This window comes from Oncorhynchus nerka, linkage group LG20, assembly GCF_034236695.1.
Source record: "Oncorhynchus nerka isolate Pitt River linkage group LG20, Oner_Uvic_2.0, whole genome shotgun sequence".
NCBI classification, from domain to species: Eukaryota; Metazoa; Chordata; class Actinopteri; order Salmoniformes; family Salmonidae; genus Oncorhynchus; species Oncorhynchus nerka.
The window spans coordinates 92,453,311-92,476,861 of record NC_088415.1 but is presented as its reverse complement, the minus strand read 5'-3'; the positions used below and the strand labels follow the sequence as shown (position 1 = coordinate 92,476,861).

General features: G+C 43.9%; 1 protein-coding gene across 1 annotated transcript in view; it reads right to left on the bottom strand.

Annotated features, from left to right (window-relative positions):
* LOC115127078 (receptor-type tyrosine-protein phosphatase mu-like) overlaps nucleotides 1-23,551 on the bottom strand; it is a 531,907-nt gene that overhangs the window by 6,131 nt on the left and 502,225 nt on the right. The window contains exons 31-34 of the mRNA XM_065006102.1: nucleotides 23,188-23,361; nucleotides 21,251-21,382; nucleotides 6,819-6,944; nucleotides 3,716-3,879 (exon numbers count right to left, since the gene is read on the bottom strand). Of these exons, the coding sequence (XP_064862174.1) occupies nucleotides 3,716-3,879; nucleotides 6,819-6,944; nucleotides 21,251-21,382; nucleotides 23,188-23,361 (596 nt within the window). The remainder of the gene's footprint in view (nucleotides 1-3,715; nucleotides 3,880-6,818; nucleotides 6,945-21,250; nucleotides 21,383-23,187; nucleotides 23,362-23,551) is intronic.

The following is a 23,551-nucleotide window of genomic DNA, read 5'->3' as shown; positions in this document are numbered from 1 at the left end:
CTCATGCTACTCTACTCATACTACTCTAACCACTCTAACTCATGCTACTCTAACTCTAACCACTCTAACCACTCTAACTACTCTAACTCATACTACTCTAACCACTCTAACTCATGCTACTCTAACTCATACTACTCTAACCACTCTAACTCATGCTACTCTAACTCATACTACTCTAACCACTCTAACTCATGCTACTCTAACTACTCTAACTCATACTACTCTAACCACTCTAACTCATGCTACTCTAACTACTCTAACTCATACTACTCTAACCACTCTAACTCATGCTACTCTAACCACTCTAACTCATGCTACTCTAACTACTCTAACTCATACTACTCTAACCACTCTAACTCATGCTACTCTAACTACTCTAACTCATACTACTCTAACCACTCTAACTCATGCTACTCTAACTACTCTAACTCATACTACTCTAACTACTCTAACTCATGCTACTCTAACTCATGCTACTCTAACCACTCTAACTCATGCTACTCTAACTCATACTACTCTAACTACTCTAACCACTCTAACTCATGCTACTCTAACTCATACTACTCTAACCACTCTAACTCATGCTACTCTAACTACTCTAACTCATACTACTCTAACTACTCTAACTCATGCTACTCTAACCACTCTAACTCAACTACTCTAACTACTCTAACTCACTCTAACTATACTCTAACTCTAACCACTCTAACTCATGCTACTCTAACTACTCTAACTCAACTCACTCTAACCACTCTAACTCATACTAACACTCTACTCACTACTCTAACTCACTCATACTACTCTAACCACTCTAACTCATGCTACTCTAACTACTCTAACTCATACTACTCTAACCACTCTAACTCATGCTACTCTAACTACTCTAACTCATACTACTCTAACTCATGCTACTCTAACTCATACTACTCTAACCACTCTAACTCATGCTACTCTAACTACTACTCTAACTAACTCATGCTACTCTACTCTAACTCAACTACTCTAAACTCTAACTCACTACTCTAACTACTCTAACTCATACTACTCTAACCACTCTAACTCATGCTACTCTAACTACTCTAACTCATACTACTCTAACCACTCTAACTCATCTAACTACTCTCTAACTACTCTAACTCATGCTACTCTAACCACTCTAACTCATGCTACTCTAACCACTCTAACTCATGCTACTCTAACTACTCTAACTCATGCTACTCTAACTACTCTAACTCATGCTACTCTAACTACTCTAACTCATACTACTCTAACTACTCTAACTCATTCTACTCTAACTACTCTAACTCATGCTACTCTAACTACTCTAACTCATGCTACTCTAACTACTCTAACTCATGCTACTCTAACTCATACTACTCTAACCACTCTAACTCATAACCACTCTAACTCTAACTACTCTAACTCATGCTACTCTAACTACTCTAACTCATGCTACTCTAACTCATGCTACTCTAACTACTCTAACTCATACTACTCTAACCACTCTAACTCATGCTACTCTAACTACTCTAACTCATACTACTCTAACCACTCTAACTCATGCTACTCTAACTACTCTAACTCATGCTACTCTAACCACTCTAACTCATGCTACTCTAAATCATACTACTCTAACCACTCTAACTCATGCTACTCTAACTACTCTAACTCATGCTACTCTAACTACTCTAACCACTCTAACTCATGCTACTCTAACTACTCTAACTCATACTACTCTAACCACTCTAACTCATGCTACTCTAACTACTCTAACTCATACTACTCTAACTACTCTAACTCATACTACTCTAACCACTCTAACTCATACTACTCTAACCACTCTAACTCATGCTACTCTAACTACTCTAACTCATGCTACTCTAACTACTCTAACCACTCTAACTCATACTACTCTAACTACTCTAACTCATACTACTCTAACTACTCTAACTCATGCTACTCTAACTACTCTAACTCATGCTACTCTAACTACTCTAACCACTCTAACTCATACTACTCTAACTACTCTAACTCATACTACTCTAACTACTCTAACTCATGCTACTCTAACTATTCTAACTCATACTACTCTAACTCATGCTACTCTAACTACTCTAACCACTCTAACTCATACTACTCTAACTCATACTACTCTAACTCATACTACTCTAACTCATAGTACTCTAACTCATGCTACTCTAACTACTCTAACCACTCTAACTCATACTACTCTAACTCATAATTGTCATGAATATTACCGAAGGTGACTCCCCTTCTTGTTCGGGTGGCGCTCGGCGGTTGTCGTCGCCGGTCTACTAGCTATCGCCGATCCGTTGTTCTGTGTTCCTTTGGCTTTGTCTGATTGGTATCACCTGTTTCTTGTTTGGTTGTTAGGGTGGGGTTATATATAGTTTGTTCAGCCCGCTTCTGTTTCGTGCGGGCTTGTTCCTCTGTTCTGTGTTTGAGTGTATTTTGTTTGTATTTTCTGGGTTTCGCGCTGTCCGTTATTATGTCTGATCATTTGTTTTCCTACTTTTGTTCATGTTATGTTTCCGGGACATTAAAGCGTGTTTTTCCCACATCTTTTGCTCTCTGCGCCTGACTCCACACCTCTTCACTCATTTGTCGTAACAATAATACTCTAACTCATACTACTCTAACCACTCTAACTCATACTACTCTAATTCATTCTACTCATACAACTCTAACCACTCTAATTCATTCTACTCTAACTACTCTGACCACTCTAATTCATTCTACTCTAACTACTCTAACCACTCTAATTCATTCTACTCTAACCACTCTAAATCATATTACTCTAACTCATACTACTCCAACCACTCTAATTCATTCTACTCTAACTACTCTAACCACTCTAAAACATATTACTCTAACTCATACTACTCCAACCACTCTAATTCATTCTACTCTAACTACTCTAACTAATACTAATTGGAATGTGATACAAACAGGGCAACGGTGTGCTTTAGGACCATGCGGACGCCTCCGAGCGGTCGGGTCGGCTGTTTGGAGTGTATATCCCCCGAATTCTATAGTTGCGCCCCTGGTTGTGTATGTGTCTGTCAGCGACTTTTAATATATACATTTTATTTGAACCTTTATTTAACTTGGTAAGTCAGTTAAAGAACAAATTCTTATATGCAATAACGGGCCGACACCGGCCAAACCCGGACGACGCTGGGCCAATTGTGCGCCGCCCCATGGAACTCCCAATCACGGCCGGATGTGATGCAGCCTGGATTCGAACCAGGGTCTGTAGTGACGCCTCTAGCACTGAGATGCAGTGCCTTAGACCGCTGAACCAGGGTCTGTAGTGATGCCTCTAGCACTGAGATGCAGTGCCTTAGACCTCTGAACCAGGGTCTGTAGTGACGCCTCTAGCACTGAGATGCAGTGCCTCAGACCGCTGAACCAGGGTCTGTAGTGACGCCTCTAGCACTGAGATGCAGTGCCCTTAGATCGCTGAACCAGGGTCTGTAGTGACGCCTCTAGCACTGAAATGCAGTGCCCTTAGACCGCTGAACCAGGGTCTATAGTGACGCCTCTAGCACTGAGATGCAGTGGTGTGTGTGTGTGAGTGTGAGTGTGAGTGTGTGTGTGTGTGAGTGTGTGTGTGTGTGTGTGAGTGTGTGTGAGTGTGTGAGTGTGTGTGTATGTGTGAGTGTGTGTGTATGTGTGAGTGTGTGTTACTTACAGACAGTGCACCACAGTGCGTCCCTCTCCTCCATCATACTCCTCCTGCCATTTGTCCACCTGTCTGATGAGCTTGAGGAAGGAGCGTTTGGACATGGGAGTGTCTCGGTACATTGGCCAACCCAGGAACTGGAACTGTTGCACCATACGGTACCCGTCCTGAGGCTGGACAGACAGACAGATAGATACAGGTTAATAACAGACAGACAGGTAGATACAGGTTAATAACAGACAGACAGGTAGATACAGGTTAATAACAGACAGACAGGTAGATACAAGTTAATAACAGACAGACAGGTAGATACAGGTTAATAACAGACAGACAGGTAGATACAGGTTAATAACAGACAGACAGGTAGATACAGGTTAATAACAGACAGACAGGTAGATACAGGTTAATAACAGACAGACAGGTAGATACAGGTTAACAAACAGACAGACAGGTGGATATAGGTTAATAACAGACAGACAGACAGGTGGATATAGGTTAATAAACAGACAGACAGGTGGAAATAGGTGAATAAACAGACAGACAGGTGGGTACAGGTTAATAACAGACAGACAGGTGGAAATAGGTTAATAAACAGACAGACAGGTCTCTCTGTTATTAACCTATACCCACAGGATCAGGCATGTCAGGTCAGGTAGTTAGGGTCAGGTGTGTCAGGTAAGGTAGTTAGGGTCAGGTAAAGTAGTTAGGGTCAGGTGTGTCAGGTAAGGTAGTTAGGGTCAGGTGTGTCAGGTAAGGTAGTTAGGGTCAGGTGTGTCAGGTAAGGTAGTTAGGGCCAGGTGTGTCAGGTAAGGTAGTTAAGGTCAGGTAAAGTAGTTGGGGTCAGGTAAGGTAGTTTGGGTCAGGTGTGTCAGGTAAGGTAGTTTGGGTCAGGTGTGTCAGGTAAGGTAGTTAGGATCAGGTAAAGTAGTTGGGGCCAGGTGTGTCAGGTAAGGTAGTTTGGGTCAGGTGTGTCAGGTAAGGTAGTTCGGGTCAGGTAAGGTAGTTAGGGCCAGGTGTGTCAGGTAAGGTAGTTAGGGTCAGGTAAGGTAGTTTGGGCCAGGTGGGTCAGGTAAGGTAGTTAGGGCCAGGTGTGTCAGGTAAGATAGTTAGGGTCAGGTAAGGTAGTTTGGGTCAGGTGTGTCAGGTAAGGTAGTTAGGGCCAGGTAAGGTAGTTTGGGCCAGGTGTGTCAGGTAAGGTAGTTAGGGCCAGGTAAGGTAGTTTGGGCCAGGTGTGTCAGGTAATGTAGTTGAGGTCAGGTGAGGTAGTTAGGGTCAGGTGTGTCAGGTAAGGTAGTTAGGGGCAGGTGAGGTAGTTAGGGTCAGGTGTGTCAGGTAAGGTAGTTAGGGTCAGGTAAGGTAGTTAGGGTCAGGTGTGTCAGGTAAGGTAGTTAGGGTCAGGTGAGGTAGTTAGGGTCAGGTGTGTCAGGTAAGGTAGTTCGGGTCAGGTAAGGTAGTTTGGGCCTGGTGGGTCAGGTAAAGTAGTTGGGTCAGGTGTGTCAGGTAAGGTAGTTAGGGCCAGGTGTGTCAGGTAAGATAGTTAGGGTCAGGTAAGGTAGTTTGGGCCAGGTGGGTCAGGTAAAGTAGTTGGGGTCAGGTAAGGTAGTTTGGGTCAGGTGTGTCAGGTAAGGTAGTTAGGGCCAGGTAAGGTAGTTTGGGCCAGGTGTGTCAGGTAATGTAGTTAGGGTCAGGTAAGGTAGTTAGGGCCAGGTGTGTCAGGTAATGTAGTTGGGGTCAGGTGAGGTAGTTAGGGTCAGGTGTGTCAGGTAAGGTAGTTAGGGTCAGGGGTGTCAGGTAAGGTAGTTAGGGTCAGGTGAGGTAGTTAGGGTCAGGTGTGTCAGGTAAGGTAGTTAGGGTCAGGTGAGGTAGTTAGGGTCAGGTGTGTCAGGTAAGGTAGTTAGGGCCAGGTGTGTCAGGTAAGGTAGTTAGGGTCAGGTAAAGTAGTTGGGGTCAGGTAAGGTAGTTTGGGTCAGGTGTGTCAGGTGAGGTAGTTAGGGTCAGGTAAAGTAGTTGGGGTCAGGTAAGGTAGTTTGGGCCAGGTGTGTCAGGTAAGGTAGTTAGGGTCAGGTAAAGTAGTTGGGGTCAGGTAAGGTAGTTTGGACTAGGTGTGTCAGGTAAAGTAGTTTGGGTCAGGTGTGTCAGGTAAAGTAGTTGGGGTCAGGTGTGTCAGGTAAGGTAGTTGGGGTCAGGTAAGGTAGTTTGGGCCAGGTGTGTCAGGTAAGGTAGTTAGGGTCAGGTAAAGTAGTTGGGGTCAGGTAAGGTAGTTTGGGCCAGGTGTGTCAGGTAAAGTAGTTTGGGTCAGGTGTGTCAGGTAAAGTAGTTGGGGTCAGGTGTGTCAGGTAAAGTAGTTTGGGTCAGGTGTGTCAGGTAAAGTAGTTGGGGTCAGGTGTGTCAGGTAAAGTAGTTGGGGTCAGGTAAGGTAGTTGGGGTCAGGTGTTTCGGGTGAGGTAGTTAGGGTCAGGTGTATCAGGTAAAGTAGTTTGGGTCAGGTGTGTCAGGTAAAGTAGTTGGGGTCAGGTGTGTCAGGTAATGTAGTTTGGGTCAGGTGTGTCAGGTAAAGTAGTTAGGATCAGGTGTGTCAGGTAAAGTAGTTTGGGTCAGGTGTGTCAGGTAAAGTAGTTTGGGTCAGGTGTGTCAGGTAAAGTAGTTGGGGTCAGGTGTGTCAGGTAAAGTAGTTGGGGTCAGGTGTGTCAGGTAAAGTAGTTTGGGTCAGGTGTGTCAGGTAAAGTAGTTGGGGTCAGGTGTGTCAGGTAAAGTAGTTTGGGTCAGGTGTGTCAGGTAAAGTAGTTTGGGTCAGGTGTGTGAGGTGAGGTAGTTTGGGTCAGGTGTGTCAGGTAATGTAGTTTGGGTCAGGTGTGTCAGGTAAAGTAGTTTGGGTCAGGTGTGTGAGGTGAGGTAGTTAGGGTCAGGTGTGTCAGGTAAAGTAGTTTGGGTCAGGTGTGTCAGGCAAAGTAGTTTGGGTCAGGTGTGTCAGGTAAAGTAGTTGGGGTCAGGTGTGTCAGGTAATGTAGTTTGGGTCAGGTGTTTCAGGTAAGGTAGTCAGTAGTTAGTTGTCCCATAGGGTTAGGGTTAGTAGTAGTTAGTTGTCCCATAGACCCATGGTGTGTGTGCGTACTCGTGCTGCGTTGTAGATCCTGAATATTCTACTGATTATGTCTTCCTCCAGGTCAGCTGATACAAACTCCACCTGGATTGGCCCCTGGCGATGCACCCCGTTCTCTGGCCAGTACTGAGGACATAGCTAACACACACACATACACACACACACACGCACATGCACACACACACACACACACACACACACACACACACACACACACACACACAAAGGACAGGGAGAAAAAAACAACAAGTTTGAGGTGGAACAGGACCCAAAACATTTGATAAATATCTCTTCAGAATGAGTGGGATTTCCCAGATCTTGGAGCAACGTAAAGCCAGGCAACAGCACAGGAGAGGCTGTCTTCTTCTCTCTGACATTTTGAAAAAATTAATTAAAAAAAAAAAAGTTCCCGGGGAGGGTCAGATAAAAACTCTCGCTCACGTGAAACGTCAAAAGGAAAACTGAAGCTTAAAGCAGACAATGCGGAGACCATCGTTTTAAACCATCTGGAATTGAACCGAGAAAGCCCAACTTAAGAAACCCAAGGTAGTTGCGTTTTATCGATTGATGCTTTGTGTAGTGTTATATAAAAACAGAAACCTTGGTCTGCTAATATCTTTCATTCTCCCCTTCTGCATGTTCATTCTATATTTTATTCTCTCCTGTCACCCTTTCATGTCCCAGGTATGAGTCTTCTCAACAAAAAAAAACCCAACTTCCGTTCTATTCAAACCTCCAGGAAAACCAGAGTTGCTTTATTTGTAAGAGAATACATGATCAAAGAGTTCTGGAAGAGAATGGAAGCGCTCTGAATGTGATACAGAATGTGGATGATCAATTCGTTGCTTTGACAGTTTAGTTTTCAACTGTTAAGAGTAGTGAACCCACGAGAAAGGCTCATACAGTAAGAGCTGGAAATACCCCACGTACACTTACCTCTGGAGAGACTGACGAGGTAGAAACAATACAACATGACCCTGTATACTGTACTACATAGACAACATAACCCTGTATACTGTACTACATACACAACATGACCCTGTATACTGTACTACATAGACAACATGACCCTGTATACTGTACTACATAGACAACATGACCCTGTATACTGTACTACATAGACAACATGACCCTGTATACTGTACTACATAGACAACATGACCCTGTATACTGTACTACATAGACAACATGACCCTGTATACTGTACTACATAGACAACATGACCCTGTATACTGTACTACATAGATGTATACTGTACTACATAGACAACATGACCCTGTATACTGTACTACATAGACAACATGACCCTGTATACTGTACTACATAGACAACATGACCCTGTATACTGTACTACATAGACAACATGACCCTGTATACTGTACTACATAGATGTATACTGTACTACATAGACACCATGACCCTGTATACTGTACTACATAGACAACATGACCCTGTATACTGTACTACATAGACAACATGAACCTGTATACTCTACTACATAGATGTATACTGTACTACATAGACAACATGACCCTGTATACTGTACTACATAGATGTATACTGTACTACATAGACAACATGACCCTGTATACTGTACTACATAGACAACATGACCCTGTATACTGTACTACATAGACAACATAACCCTGTATACTGTACTACATAGACAACATAACCCTGTATACTGTACTACATAGACAACATAACCCTGTATACTGTACTACATAGACAACATAACCCTGTATACTGTACTACATAGACAACATGACCCTGTATACTGTACTACATAGACAACATGACCCTGTATACTGTACTACATAGACAACATGACCCTGTATACTGTACTACATAGACAACATGACCCTGTATACTGTACTACATAGACAACATGACCCTGTATACTGTACTACATAGACTACATGACCCTGTATACTGTACTACATAGACAACATGACCCTGTATACTGTACTACATAGACAACATGACCCTGTATACTGTACTACTAGATGTATACTGTAGACAACATGACCCTGTATACTGTACTACATAGACAACATGACCCTGTATACTGTACTACATAGACAACATGACCCTGTATACTGTACTACATAGACAACATGACCCTGTATACTGTACTACATAGATGTATACTGTACTACATAGACACCATGACCCTGTATACTGTACTACATAGACAACATGACCCTGTATACTGTACTACATAGACAACATGAACCTGTATACTCTACTACATAGATGTATACTGTACTACATAGACAACATGACCCTGTATACTGTACTACATAGATGTATACTGTACTACAGACAACATGACCCTGTATACTGTACTACATAGACAACATGACCCTGTATACTGTACTACATAGACAACATAACCCTGTATACTGTACTACATAGACAACATAACCCTGTATACTGTACTACATAGACAACATAACCCTGTATACTGTACTACATAGACAACATAACCCTGTATACTGTACTACATAGACAACATGACCCTGTATACTGTACTACATAGACAACATGACCCTGTATACTGTACTACATAGACAACATGACCCTGTATACTGTACTACATAGACAACATGACCCTGTATACTGTACTACATAGACAACATGACCCTGTATACTGTACTACATAGACTACATGACCCTGTATACTGTACTACATAGACAACATGACCCTGTATACTGTACTACATAGACAACATAACCCTGTATACTGTACTACATAGACAACTACACTGTAGACAACATGACCCTGTATACTGTACTACATAGACAACATGACCCTGTATACTGTACTACATAGACAACATGACCCTGTATACTGTACTACATAGACAACATGACCCTGTATACTGTACTACATAGACAACATGACCCTGTATACTGTACTACATAGACTACATGACCCTGTATACTGTACTACATAGACAACATGACCCTGTATACTGTACTACATAGACTACATGACCCTGTATACTGTACTACATAGATGTATACTGTACTACATAGAAAACATGACCCTGTATACTGTACTACATAGACAACATGACCCTGTATACTGTACTACATAGACTACATGACCCTGTATACTGTACTACATAGACAACATGACCCTGTATACTGTACTACATAGACAACATGACCCTGTATACTGAACTACATAGACAACATGACCCTGTATACTGTACTACATAGACAACATGACCCTGTATACTGTACTACATAGACAACATGACCCTGTATACTGAACTACATAGACAACATGACCCTGTATACTGTACTACATAGACAACATGACCCTGTATACTGAACTACATAGACAACATGACCCTGTATACTGTACTACATAGACAACATGACCCTGTATACTGAACTACATAGACAACATGACCCTGTATACTGTACTACATAGACAACATGACCCTGTATACTGAACTACATAGACAACATGACCCTGTATACTGTACTACATAGACTACATGACCCTGTATACTGTACTACATAGACAACATGACCCTGTATACTGTACTACATAGACTACATGACCCTGTATACTGTACTACATAGATGTATACTGTACTACATAGAAAACATGACCCTGTATACTGTACTACATAGACAACATGACCCTGTATACTGTACTACATAGACTACATGACCCTGTATACTGTACTACATAGACACCATGACCCTGTATACTGTACTACATAGACAACATGACCCTGTATACTGAACTACATAGACAACATGACCCTGTATACTGTACTACATAGACAACATGACCCTGTATACTGTACTACATAGACAACATGACCCTGTATACTGAACTACATAGACAACATGACCCTGTATACTGTACTACATAGACAACATGACCCTGTATACTGAACTACATAGACAACATAACCCTGTATACTGTACTACATAGACAACATGACCCTGTATACTGAACTACATAGACAACATGACCCTGTATACTGTACTACATAGACAACATGACCCTGTATACTGAACTACATAGACAACATGACCCTGTATACTGAACTACATAGACAACATGACCCTGTATACTGTACTACATAGACATGACCCTGTATACTGTACTACATAGACTACATGAGCCTGTATACTGTACTACATAGACTACATGACCCTGTATACTGTACTACATAGACAACATGACCCTGTATACTGTACTACATAGACAACATGACCCTGTATACTGTACTACATAGACTACATGACCCTGTATACTGTACTACATAGACTACATGAGCCTGTATACTGTACTACATAGACTACATGACCCTGTATACTGTACTACATAGACAACATGACCCTGTATACTGTACTACATAGACAACATGACCCTGTATACTGTACTACATAGACTACATGACCCTGTATACTGTACTACAATACAACATAACCCTGTATACTGTACTACATAGACAACATGACCCTGTATACTGTACTACATAGACATGACCCTGTATACTGTACTACATAGACTACATGACCCTGTATACTGTACTACATAGACTACATGACCCTGTATACTGTACTACATAGACAACATGACCCTGTATACTGTACTACATAGACAACATGACCCTGTATACTGTACTACATAGACTACATGACCCTGTATACTGTACTACAATACAACATAACCCTGTATACTGTACTACATAGACTACATGACCCTGTATACTGTACTACATAGACAACATGACCCTGTATACTGTACTACATAGACTACATGACCCTGTATACTGTACTACATAGATGTATACTGTACTACATAGAAAACATGACCCTGTATACTGTACTACATAGACAACATGACCCTGTATACTGTACTACATAGACTACATGACCCTGTATACTGTACTACATAGACAACATGACCCTGTATACTGTACTACATAGACAACATGACCCTGTATACTGAACTACATAGACAACATGACCCTGTATACTGTACTACATAGACAACATGACCCTGTATACTGTACTACATAGACAACATGACCCTGTATACTGAACTACATAGACAACATGACCCTGTATACTGTACTACATAGACAACATGACCCTGTATACTGAACTACATAGACAACATGACCCTGTATACTGTACTACATAGACAACATGACCCTGTATACTGAACTACATAGACAACATGACCCTGTATACTGTACTACATAGACAACATGACCCTGTATACTGTACTACATAGACAACATGACCCTGTATACTGTACTACATAGACTACATGACCCTGTATACTGTACTACATAGACAACATGACCCTGTATACTGTACTACATAGACTACATGACCCTGTATACTGTACTACATAGATGTATACTGTACTACATAGAAAACATGACCCTGTATACTGTACTACATAGACAACATGACCCTGTATACTGTACTACATAGACTACATGACCCTGTATACTGTACTACATAGACACCATGACCCTGTATACTGTACTACATAGACAACATGACCCTGTATACTGAACTACATAGACAACATGACCCTGTATACTGTACTACATAGACAACATGACCCTGTATACTGTACTACATAGACAACATGACCCTGTATACTGAACTACATAGACAACATGACCCTGTATACTGTACTACATAGACAACATGACCCTGTATACTGAACTACATAGACAACATAACCCTGTATACTGTACTACATAGACAACATGACCCTGTATACTGAACTACATAGACAACATGACCCTGTATACTGTACTACATAGACAACATGACCCTGTATACTGAACTACATAGACAACATGACCCTGTATACTGAACTACATAGACAACATGACCCTGTATACTGTACTACATAGACATGACCCTGTATACTGTACTACATAGACTACATGAGCCTGTATACTGTACTACATAGACTACATGACCCTGTATACTGTACTACATAGACAACATGACCCTGTATACTGTACTACATAGACAACATGACCCTGTATACTGTACTACATAGACTACATGACCCTGTATACTGTACTACATAGACTACATGAGCCTGTATACTGTACTACATAGACTACATGACCCTGTATACTGTACTACATAGACAACATGACCCTGTATACTGTACTACATAGACAACATGACCCTGTATACTGTACTACATAGACTACATGACCCTGTATACTGTACTACAATACAACATAACCCTGTATACTGTACTACATAGACAACATGACCCTGTATACTGTACTACATAGACATGACCCTGTATACTGTACTACATAGACTACATGACCCTGTATACTGTACTACATAGACTACATGACCCTGTATACTGTACTACATAGACAACATGACCCTGTATACTGTACTACATAGACAACATGACCCTGTATACTGTACTACATAGACTACATGACCCTGTATACTGTACTACAATACAACATAACCCTGTATACTGTACTACATAGACAACATGACCCTGTATACTGTACTACATAGACATGACCCTGTATACTGTACTACATAGACTACATGACCCTGTATACTGTACTACATAGACTACATGACCCTGTATACTGTACTACATAGACAACATGACCCTGTATACTGTACTACATAGACAACATGACCCTGTATACTGTACTACATAGACTACATGACCCTGTATACTGTACTACAATACAACATAACCCTGTATACTGTACTACATAGACAACATGACCCTGTATACTCTACTACATAGATGTATACTGTACTACATAGACAACATGACCCTGTATACTGTACTACATAGATGTATACTGTACTACATAGACAACATGACCCTGTATACTGTACTACATAGACAACATGACCCTGTATACTGTACTACATAGATGTATACTGTACTACATAGACAACATGACCCTGTATACTGTACTACATAGACAACATGACCCTGTATACTGTACTACATAGACAACATAACCCTGTATACTGTACTACATAGACAACATAACCCTGTATACTGTACTACATAGACAACATAACCCTGTATACTGTACTACATAGACAACATGACCCTGTATACTGTACTACATAGACAACATGACCCTGTATACTGTACTACATAGACAACATGACCCTGTATACTGTACTACATAGACTACATGACCCTGTATACTGTACTACATAGACAACATGACCCTGTATACTGTACCACATAGACAACATAACCCTGTATACTGTACTACATAGACAACATAACCCTGTATACTGTACTACATAGACAACATGACCCTGTATACTGTACTACATAGACAACATGACCCTGTATACTGTACTACATAGACAACATGACCCTGTATACTGTACTACATAGACAACATGACCCTGTATACTGTACTACATAGACAACATGACCCTGTATACTGTACTACATAGACTACATGACCCTGTATACTGTATTACATAGACAACATGACCCTGTATACTGTACTACATAGACTACATGACCCTGTATACTGTACTACATAGATGTATACTGTACTACATAGAAAACATGACCCTGTATACTGTACTACATAGACAACATGACCCTGTATACTGTACTACATAGTCAACATGACCCTGTATACTGTACTACATAGACAACATGACCCTGTATACTGTACGGTTTATCACTTAGACAACATGCACACACAGCAGAATAGTTTACGAAGACAAATGGAGTGATGCACACACACACACACACACACACACACACACACACACACACACACACACACACACACAAAGAGATTGCAGAAATAAAGGTGGAAGAAAACCTCCTATCTCTGCCTCCTCTGAGAGCCAATCAGAAACCTCCTATCTCTGCCTCCTCTGAGAGCCAATCAGAATTTGACAAATTCAACCGCTGAAAAACAAAGATGCTGATGGAGAAAAAGTAACTCTCTAATACCTGTCCCCCCCCCTCCTCCCTCAGTCCCCCCCGCACCCCCATCGCTCCACCTGAGCTACAGTGAGAATATTGAATGAAAGGCCCTGCCAGCGTGTGTGTCTGTGTGTCAGCCAGTCAGCTAGTCAGTCAGTCACACAGGGAGAGAGGGGAGAGAGCGGCGAGAGCAGCCCAGCCAGAGGCTTTTGATCCTTGGGTGTGATGACAGGGCCTGGGGCCTGGAGCTCCCGGAGAGAGCATCCAAAGATAGATCGCCCAACCGACATCTATAACCCTGTCCCATCTATAACCCTGTCCTATCTATAACCCTGTCCAATCTATAACTCTGTCCCATCTATATACCTGTCCCATCTATATATCTGTCCCATCTATAACCCTGTCCCATCTATAACCCTGTCCCCTCTATATACAGTGGGGCAAAAAAGTATTTAGTCAGCCACCAATTGTGCAAGTTCTCCTACTTAAAAGATGAGAGAGGCCTGTAATTTTCATCATAGGTACACTTCAACTATGACAGACAAAATGAGAAAAATAAATACAGACAATAACATTGTAGGATTTTTAATGAATTAATTTGCAAATAAATAATTATATATAAATATTTGCAAATCTATAACCCTGTCCCATCTATATACCTGTCCCATCTATATACCTGTCCCATCTATATACCTGTCCCATCTATAACCCTGTCCCATCTATATACCTGTCCCATCTATATACCTGTCCCATCTATATACCTGTCCCATCTATATACCTGTCCCATCTATATACCTGTCCCATCTATATACCTGTCCCATCTATAACCCTGTCCCATCTATATACCTGTCCCATCTATATACCTGTCCCATCTATAACCCTGTCCCATCTATAACCCTGTCCCATCTATAACCCTGTCCCATCTATATACCTGTCCCATCTATAACCCTGTCCCATCTATATACCTGTCCCATCTATAACCCTGTCCCATCTATAACCCTGTCCCATCTATAACCCTGTCCCATCTATAACCCTGTCCCATCTATAACCCTGTCCCATCTATAACCCTGTCCCATCTATAACCATGTCCCATCTATAACCCTGTCCCATCTATAACCATGTCCCATCTATATACCTGTCCCATCTATAACCCTGTCCCATCTATAACCCTGTCCCATCTATAACCCTGTCCCATCTATATACCTGTCCCATCTATAACCCTGTCCCATCTATATACCTGTCCCATCTATATACCTGTCCCATCTATATACCTGTCCCATCTATATACCTGTCCCATCTATATACCTGTCCCATCTATATACCTGTCCCATCTATAACCCTGTCCCATCTATATACCTGTCCCATCTATAACCCTGTCCCATCTATATACCTGTCCCATCTATAACCCTGTCCCATCTATAACCCTGTCCCATCTATATACCTGTCCCATCTATAACCCTGTCCCATCTATAACCCTGTCCCATCTATAACCCTGTCCCATCTATAACCCTGTCCCATCTATATACCTGTCCCATCTATATACCTGTCCCATCTATATACCTGTCCCATCTATACCCTGTCCCATCTAAAACCATGTCCCGTCTATAACCCTGTACCTGTCCCATCTATATACCTGTCCCATCTATATACCTGTCCCATCTATAACCCTGTCCCATCTATATACCTGTCCCATCTATAACCCTGTCCCATCTATATACCTGTCCCATCTATAACCCTGTCCCATCTATAACCCTGTCCCATCTATATACCTGTCCCATCTATAACCCTGTCCCATCTATAACCCTGTCCCATCTATAACCCTGTCCCATCTATAACCCTGTCCCATCTATAACCCTGTCCCATCTATAACCCTGTCCCATCTAAAACCCTGTCCCATCTATAACCCTGTCCCATCTATAACCCTGTCCCATCTATAACCATGTCCCATCTATATACCTGTCCCATCTATAACCCTGTCCCGTCTAAAACCCTGTCCCGTCTATAACCCTGTCCCATCTATAACCATGTCCCATCTATAACCATGTCCCATCTATAACCCTGTCCCATCTATAACCATGTCCCATCTATAACCCTGTCCCATCTATAACCCTGTCCCATCTATAACCATGTCCCATCTATAACCCTGTCCCATCTATAACCCTGTCCCATCTAAAACCCTGTCCCATCTATATACCTGTCCCATCTATATACCTGTCCCATCTATAACCATGTCCCATCTATAACCCTGTCCCATCTATATACCTGTCCCATCTATAACCCTGTCCCATCTATATACCTGTCCCATCTATAACCCTGTCCCATCTATAACCCTGTCCCATCTATAACCCTGTCCCGTCTATATACCTGTCCCATCTATAACCATGTCCCATCTATAACCCTGTCCCGTCTATAACCCTGTCCCATCTATAACCCTGTCCCATCTATAACCATGTCCCATCTATAACCCTGTCCCATCTATAACCCTGTCCCATCTATAACCCTGTCCCGTCTATAACCCTGTCCCGTCTATAACCCTGTCCCATCTATAACCCTGTCCCATCTATAACCCTGTCCCATCTATAACCCTGTCCCGTCTATAACCCTGTCCCATCTATAACCCTGTCCCATCTATAACCCTGTCCCGTCTATAACCATGTCCCGTCTATAACCCTGTCCCGTCTATAACCCTGTCCCATCTATAACCATGTCCCATCTATAACCCTGTCCCATCTATAACCCTGTCCCATCTATAACCATGTCCCATCTATAACCCTGTCCCATCTATAACCCTGTCCCATCTATAACCCTGTCCCATCTAAAACCCTGTCCCATCTATAACCCTGTCCCATCTATAACCCTGTCCCATCTATAACCATGTCCCATCTATAACCCTGTCCCATCTATAACCCTGTCCCATCTATAACCATGTCCCATCTATAACCCTGTCCCATCTATAACCATGTCCCATCTATAACCCTGTCCCATCTATAACCATGTCCCATCTATAACCCTGTCCCATCTATAACCATGTCCCATCTATAACCCTGTCCCATCTATAACCCTGTCCCATCTATAACCATGTCCCATCTATAACCCTGTCCCATCTATAACCATGTCCCATCTATAACCATGTCCCATCTATAACCCTGTCCCATCTATAACCATGTCCCATCTATAACCATGTCCCATCTATAACCATGTCCCATCTATAACCATGTCCCATCTTTCTGACTGATGCTGAGGATGTACATAGATCCATCTATAACCCTGTCCCATCTATAACCCTGTCCCATCTATAACCCTGTCCCATCTATAACCATGTCCCATCTATAACCCTGTCCCATCTATAACCATGTCCCATCTATAACCCTGTCCCATGGCAGTGACTGGGAGACTTCTCAGGATCGAGGGAAAGATGAACGGAGCAAAGTTCAGAGAGATCTTTGATGAAAACCTGCTCCAGAGCGCTCTGAATGTCCTGAAGCCAGGCTGTGTGCTTAGGGTCATTGTCCAGTTGGAAGGTGAACTTTCGCACCGGTCTGAGGTCATGAGTGCTCTGGAGCAGGGCTGGGGGTCTGAATACTTTCTGAATGCACTGTATCCAAAGTCAATAGTTTGTAGAGCCACCTTTTGCAGCAATTATAGCTGCAAATCTCTTCGAGTATGTCTCTATAAGCTTGGCACATTTAGCCACTGGGATTTTTGCCCATTCTTCAAGGCAAAACTGCTCCAACTCCTTCAAGTTGGATGGGTTCCACTTGTGTACAGCAATCTTTAAGTCATACCACATATTCTCAATTGGATTGAGGTCTGGGCTTTGACTAGGCCATTTGAAGACATTTAAATGTTTCCTTTGAACCACTCAAGTGTTGCTTTAGCAGTATGCTTAGGGTCACTGTCCAGCTGGAAGGTGAACCTCAGTCCTAGTCTCAAATCTCTGGAAGACAAACATTCATCCATCATTCCTTCAATTCTGACCAGTTTCCCAGTCCCTGCTGATGAAAAACATCCCCACAGCAGGATGCTGCCACCACCCTGCTTCACTGTGGGTATGGTATTCTTGGGGTGATGAGAGGTATTGGGTTTGCACCAGACATAACATTTTCCTTGATGTCCAATATGCTCAATTTTAGTCTCATCTGACCAGAGTACCTTCTTCCATATGTTTGGGGAGTCTCCCACAAGCCCTTTGGCGAACACCAAATGTGTTCGCTTATTTTTTTCTTTAAGCAACAGCTTTTTCTGGCCACTCTTCGTAAAGCCCAGCTCTGTGGAGTGCACGGCTTAAAGTGGTCCTATGGACAGATATTCCAATCTCTGCTGTGGAGCTTTGCAGCACTTTCAGGGTTATCTTTGGTCTTTTTGTTGCCTCTCTGATTAATGCCCTCCTTGCCTGGTCTGTGAGTTCTGATGGGCGGCCCTCTCTTGGCATGTTTGTTGTGGTGTCATTTTCTTTAAATGTTTTAATATTGGATGTAATGGTGCTCCGTGGAATGTTCAAAGTTTCAGATATTTTTTTATAATCCAACCCAGGACCTGTTTGGGGAGCTCCTTGGTCTTCATGGTGCTCCTTGCTTAGTGATGTTGCAGGGACCTTTCTGGGACCTTTCAGAACAGGTGTATATATACTGAGATCATGGGACAGATCATGTGACACTTAGATTGCACACAGGTGGACTTCATTTAACTAATGATGTGACTTCTGAAGGTGATTGGTTGCACCAGATCTTATTTAGGGGCTTCATAGCAAAGGGGGTGAATACATATGCACGTACCACTTTAAGTTATTTTTTTCATTTCACTTCACCAATTCAGACTATTTTGTGTCCATATAAAAATAAACGTAAATTAGAGTTTGTAAAACAACAAAATAGGAAAAACGCCAAGGGGGCGGTGGGGTGAATACTTTTTCATGTATCTGTCTTCTATCTACTCCACTGTAACTCTACTGTATTCTACACATGCTCCTTCTCTTGTCTCACTCTATCTCTGGTGCCTGATATCTTTCTCTAATAAAACTTTTTAGGGATAGGGGGCAGTATTCAGAAGTTTGGATGACTGAGGAGCCCAAAGTAAACTGCCTGTTACTCAGGCCCAGAAGCTAAAATATGCATCCAGGGCGGAAAGAAATTGAGGTAATTTGATTTTCCAATGCTTTTTAGGACCCAGATTGCAGTTCCTATGGCTTCCACTAGATGTCAACAGTCCTTAGATTTTGTTCAATGTTTTTTTTTTTTTAAATGAAGAATTATCGTTGTTTTTCCACCGGTAACAGTTTATTCCGTCTTAAATTTGATTGATTATTTACATATTAGAATACTAATAATATAAATATATATTTTAGGGTACCTGAGGTTGGATTAGGAACGTTGTTTGAAATGTTTGGACCAAGTTTACAGGTTACTTCTTATATTCCTTTGTAGGCATGTTGGGCGAGCTGGTACAAGTGTATTTCTGAATCAAACGCGCCAGATAAACTGACATTTTGGGATATAAAGAAGGACTTTATCGAACAAAACGACCATTCATCGTGTAACTGGGACATTTGGGATTGCAAAAAAAGATGAAGATCTTCAAAGGTAAGAGATTTATTTTATAGCTATTTCTGACTTTCGTGGCATCTGCTTGGCTGGATAATGTTTTTCATGCGGGGCGCTGTCCTCAGATAATCGCATGGTGTGCTTTCGCCGTAAAGCCTTTTGGAAATCTGACAACGCGGCTGGATTAACAAGAAGTTTATCTTTTAAATTACACTTGTATTTTCATGAAAGTTTAATATTACGATTTCTGAAATCTGACATTTGGCGCTCTGCAATTTCACCGGATGTTGTCGAGGTGGGTCGCTTGAGGCCTCAACACACACACACACACACACATGCAAAGCCATAAGTTAACAAGTGACTGAATGTCTCTGTCCTTGTGGTGTGTGTGTGTGTCGGCGGTTATGAGTCCTTGTGTGTGTTCGAGGCCTTTTGTAGACACACAAAGCTATTCTTTAATTTTTCTCTTAGCTGGAGTCTTACATACAAGGTCCTATTCACGGAAAAAAACTACTTCAGATGCTGTCTATTTCACAGTCCATTTCAGACAATATACTAACTCCCATAGAATTGTGTGTATGTGTACATGTGGGCAAATACATTTGTGTGTGTCTGTGTGTGTTAGTGTGTGTGTGTCCTTGTGTGTGTGTGTGTCTGTGTGTGTGTGTGTGTGTCTGTGCGTTAGTGTGTGTTTGTGTCTGTGCGTTAGTGTGTGTTTGTGTCTATATGTGTGTGTCTGTGTGTGTGTGTGTGTGTGTGTGTCTGTGTTTGTGCGTTAGTGTGTGTTTGTGTCTGTATGTGTGTGTCTGTGTGTGTCTGTGTGTGTGTGTGTGTGTCTGTGTGTGTGTGTGTCTGTGTCTGTGCGTTAGTGTGTGTTTGTGTCTGTATGTGTGTGTGTGTGTGTGTCTGTGTGTGTGTGTGTGTGTGTGTACCTGTGCAGGGTCGACATCATTGAGCATCACTATGGAGGTGCAGTGGTAGTCCAACACCAGCCTCCAGAAATCCTTCACTGTGTTGGGTAGAGGATGTTGGGTCACGATGAACGCTGACGGCTGCTTATAACTCTACATGAGGGACGGAGAGAGAGGCAGGGGAGGGAGGGGTAGGGAGGGGGAGGGAGGGGGAGAGAGGGGGAGGGAGGGGTAGGGAGGGGGAGGGAGGGGTAGGGAGGGGAGGGAGGGGGAGAGAGGGAGGGAGGGGTAGGGAGTGGGGGTGGTAGGGAGGGGGAGGGAGGGGTAGGGAGGGGGAGGGAGGGGGAGAGAGGGAGGGAGGGGTAGGGAGTGGGGGTGGTAGGGAGGGGAGGGAGGGGTAGGGAGGGGTAGGGAGGGGGAGGGAGGGGGAGAGAGGGGAGGAGGGGTAGGGAGTGGGGGTGGTAGGGAGGGGAGGGAGGGAGGGGTAGGGAGGGGGAGGGGGAGGGAGGGGAGGGAGGGGTAGGGAGGGGAGGGAGTGGGAGGGAGGGGGAGGGAGGGAGGGGTAGGGAGTGGGGGTGGTAGGGAGGGAGGGAGGGAGGGGTAGGGAGGGGGGGGAGGGAGGGGGGAGGGAGGGGGAGGGAGGGAGGGGTAGGGAGGGGGAGGGAGGGGGAGAGAGGGAGGGAGGGGGAGAGAGGGAGGGAGGGGTAGGGAGGGGGAGGGAGGGGGAGAGAGGGAGGGAGGGGTAGGGAGGGGTAGGGAGGGGGAGGGAGGGGGAGAGAGGGAGGGAGGGGTAGGGAGGGGTAGGGAGGGGGGAGGGAGGGGTAGGGAGGGGGAGGGAGGGGGAGAGAGGGAGGGAGGGGTAGGGAGTGGGGGTGGTAGGGAGGGGAGGGAGGGAGGGAGGGGTAGGGAGGGGGAGGGAGGGGGAGAGAGGGAGGGAGGGGGAGAGAGGGAGGGAGGGGTAGGGAGGGGGAGGGAGGGGGAGAGAGGGAGGGAGGGAGGGAGGGGGAGGGAGGGGGAGGGAGGGAGGGGAGGGAGGGAGGGAGGGGTAGGGAGTGGGGGTGGTAGGGAGGGGAGGGAGGGAGGGAGGGAGGGGGTGAGAGGCAGGGAGGGGAGGGAGGGGGGAGGGAGGGAGGGGTAGGGAGGGGAGGGAGGGGGAGAGAGGGAGGGAGGGGTAGGGAGTGGGGGTGGTAGGGAGGGGAGGGAGGGAGGGAGGGAGGGAGGGGGTGAGAGGCAGGGAGGGAGGGAGAGGGGGAGGGAGGGAGGGAGGGAGGGAGGAGGGGGAGGGGTAGGGAGGGGGGGAGGGAGGGAGGAGGAAGAGGGAAGGGGAGAGAGGGAGATCGAGAGAAAGAGGGAGAGGGAGGGGGAGAGTGAGAGAAAGAAGAGGGAGGGAGGGGGAGGAAGGGGGAGAGAGCGAGAGAGAGAAAGAGGTAGGGGGAGGGGAGGGAGGGGGAGGGAGAGAACGAGAGAGAGAAAGAAGTATGGGGAGGGAGGGGGAGATTTTAATTAAACTCCTAACGACTATTTCCATTGACTACAGGTTTTTCTCCTTTTCTAGATATTGGAGAGGATAGCCTGGACTCAGATCTGATTTTATGTTGTCTTGATAATTCCTATGGTCATGGCAACACAGCACAAACAGATCTGAGAACAGACTACTGAGAGTTCAGTCCTTACGTCCATGAGTGCAGCATTGAACGTGTGTGTTTGCAGTGTGTGTGTGTGTGTGTGTGTGTGTGTGTATATGCAGTGTGTGTGTATATGCAGTGTGTGTGTATATGCAGTGTGTGTGTATATGCAGTGTGTGTGTGTGTGTGTGTGTGTGTGTGTGTGTATATGCAGTGTGTGTGTATATGCAGTGTGTGTGTGTGTGTGTGTGTGTATATGCAGTGTGTGTGTATATGCAGTGTGTGTGTATATGTGTGTGTGTGTGTGTGTGTGTGTGTGTGTGTGTGACATACGTCCATAAGAGCAGCGTTGATGTAGTTGGAGCTCTCTCCGTCGATGGTGATGAGGAAGGGCAGACAGCGGTCAGGAGGAAGAACATCCATACAGCGGTTCTTCTCGTGGTTCCTGGGGAGCAGGGCGATACTACAGTCCTCCACCCGCAACGTAGGAGTCACCATGTTCAGAGTCTGGAGAGAGAGACAGTAGAGGTTACAGTGTGTTACAGGGGGTTACAGTGTGTAACAGGGGGTTACAGTGTGTTACAGGGGGTTACAGTGTGTAACAGGGGGTTACAGTGTGTTACAGGGGGTTACAGTGTGTTACAGGGGGTTACAGGGGGTTACAGTGTGTTACAGGGGGTTACAGTGTGTTACAGGG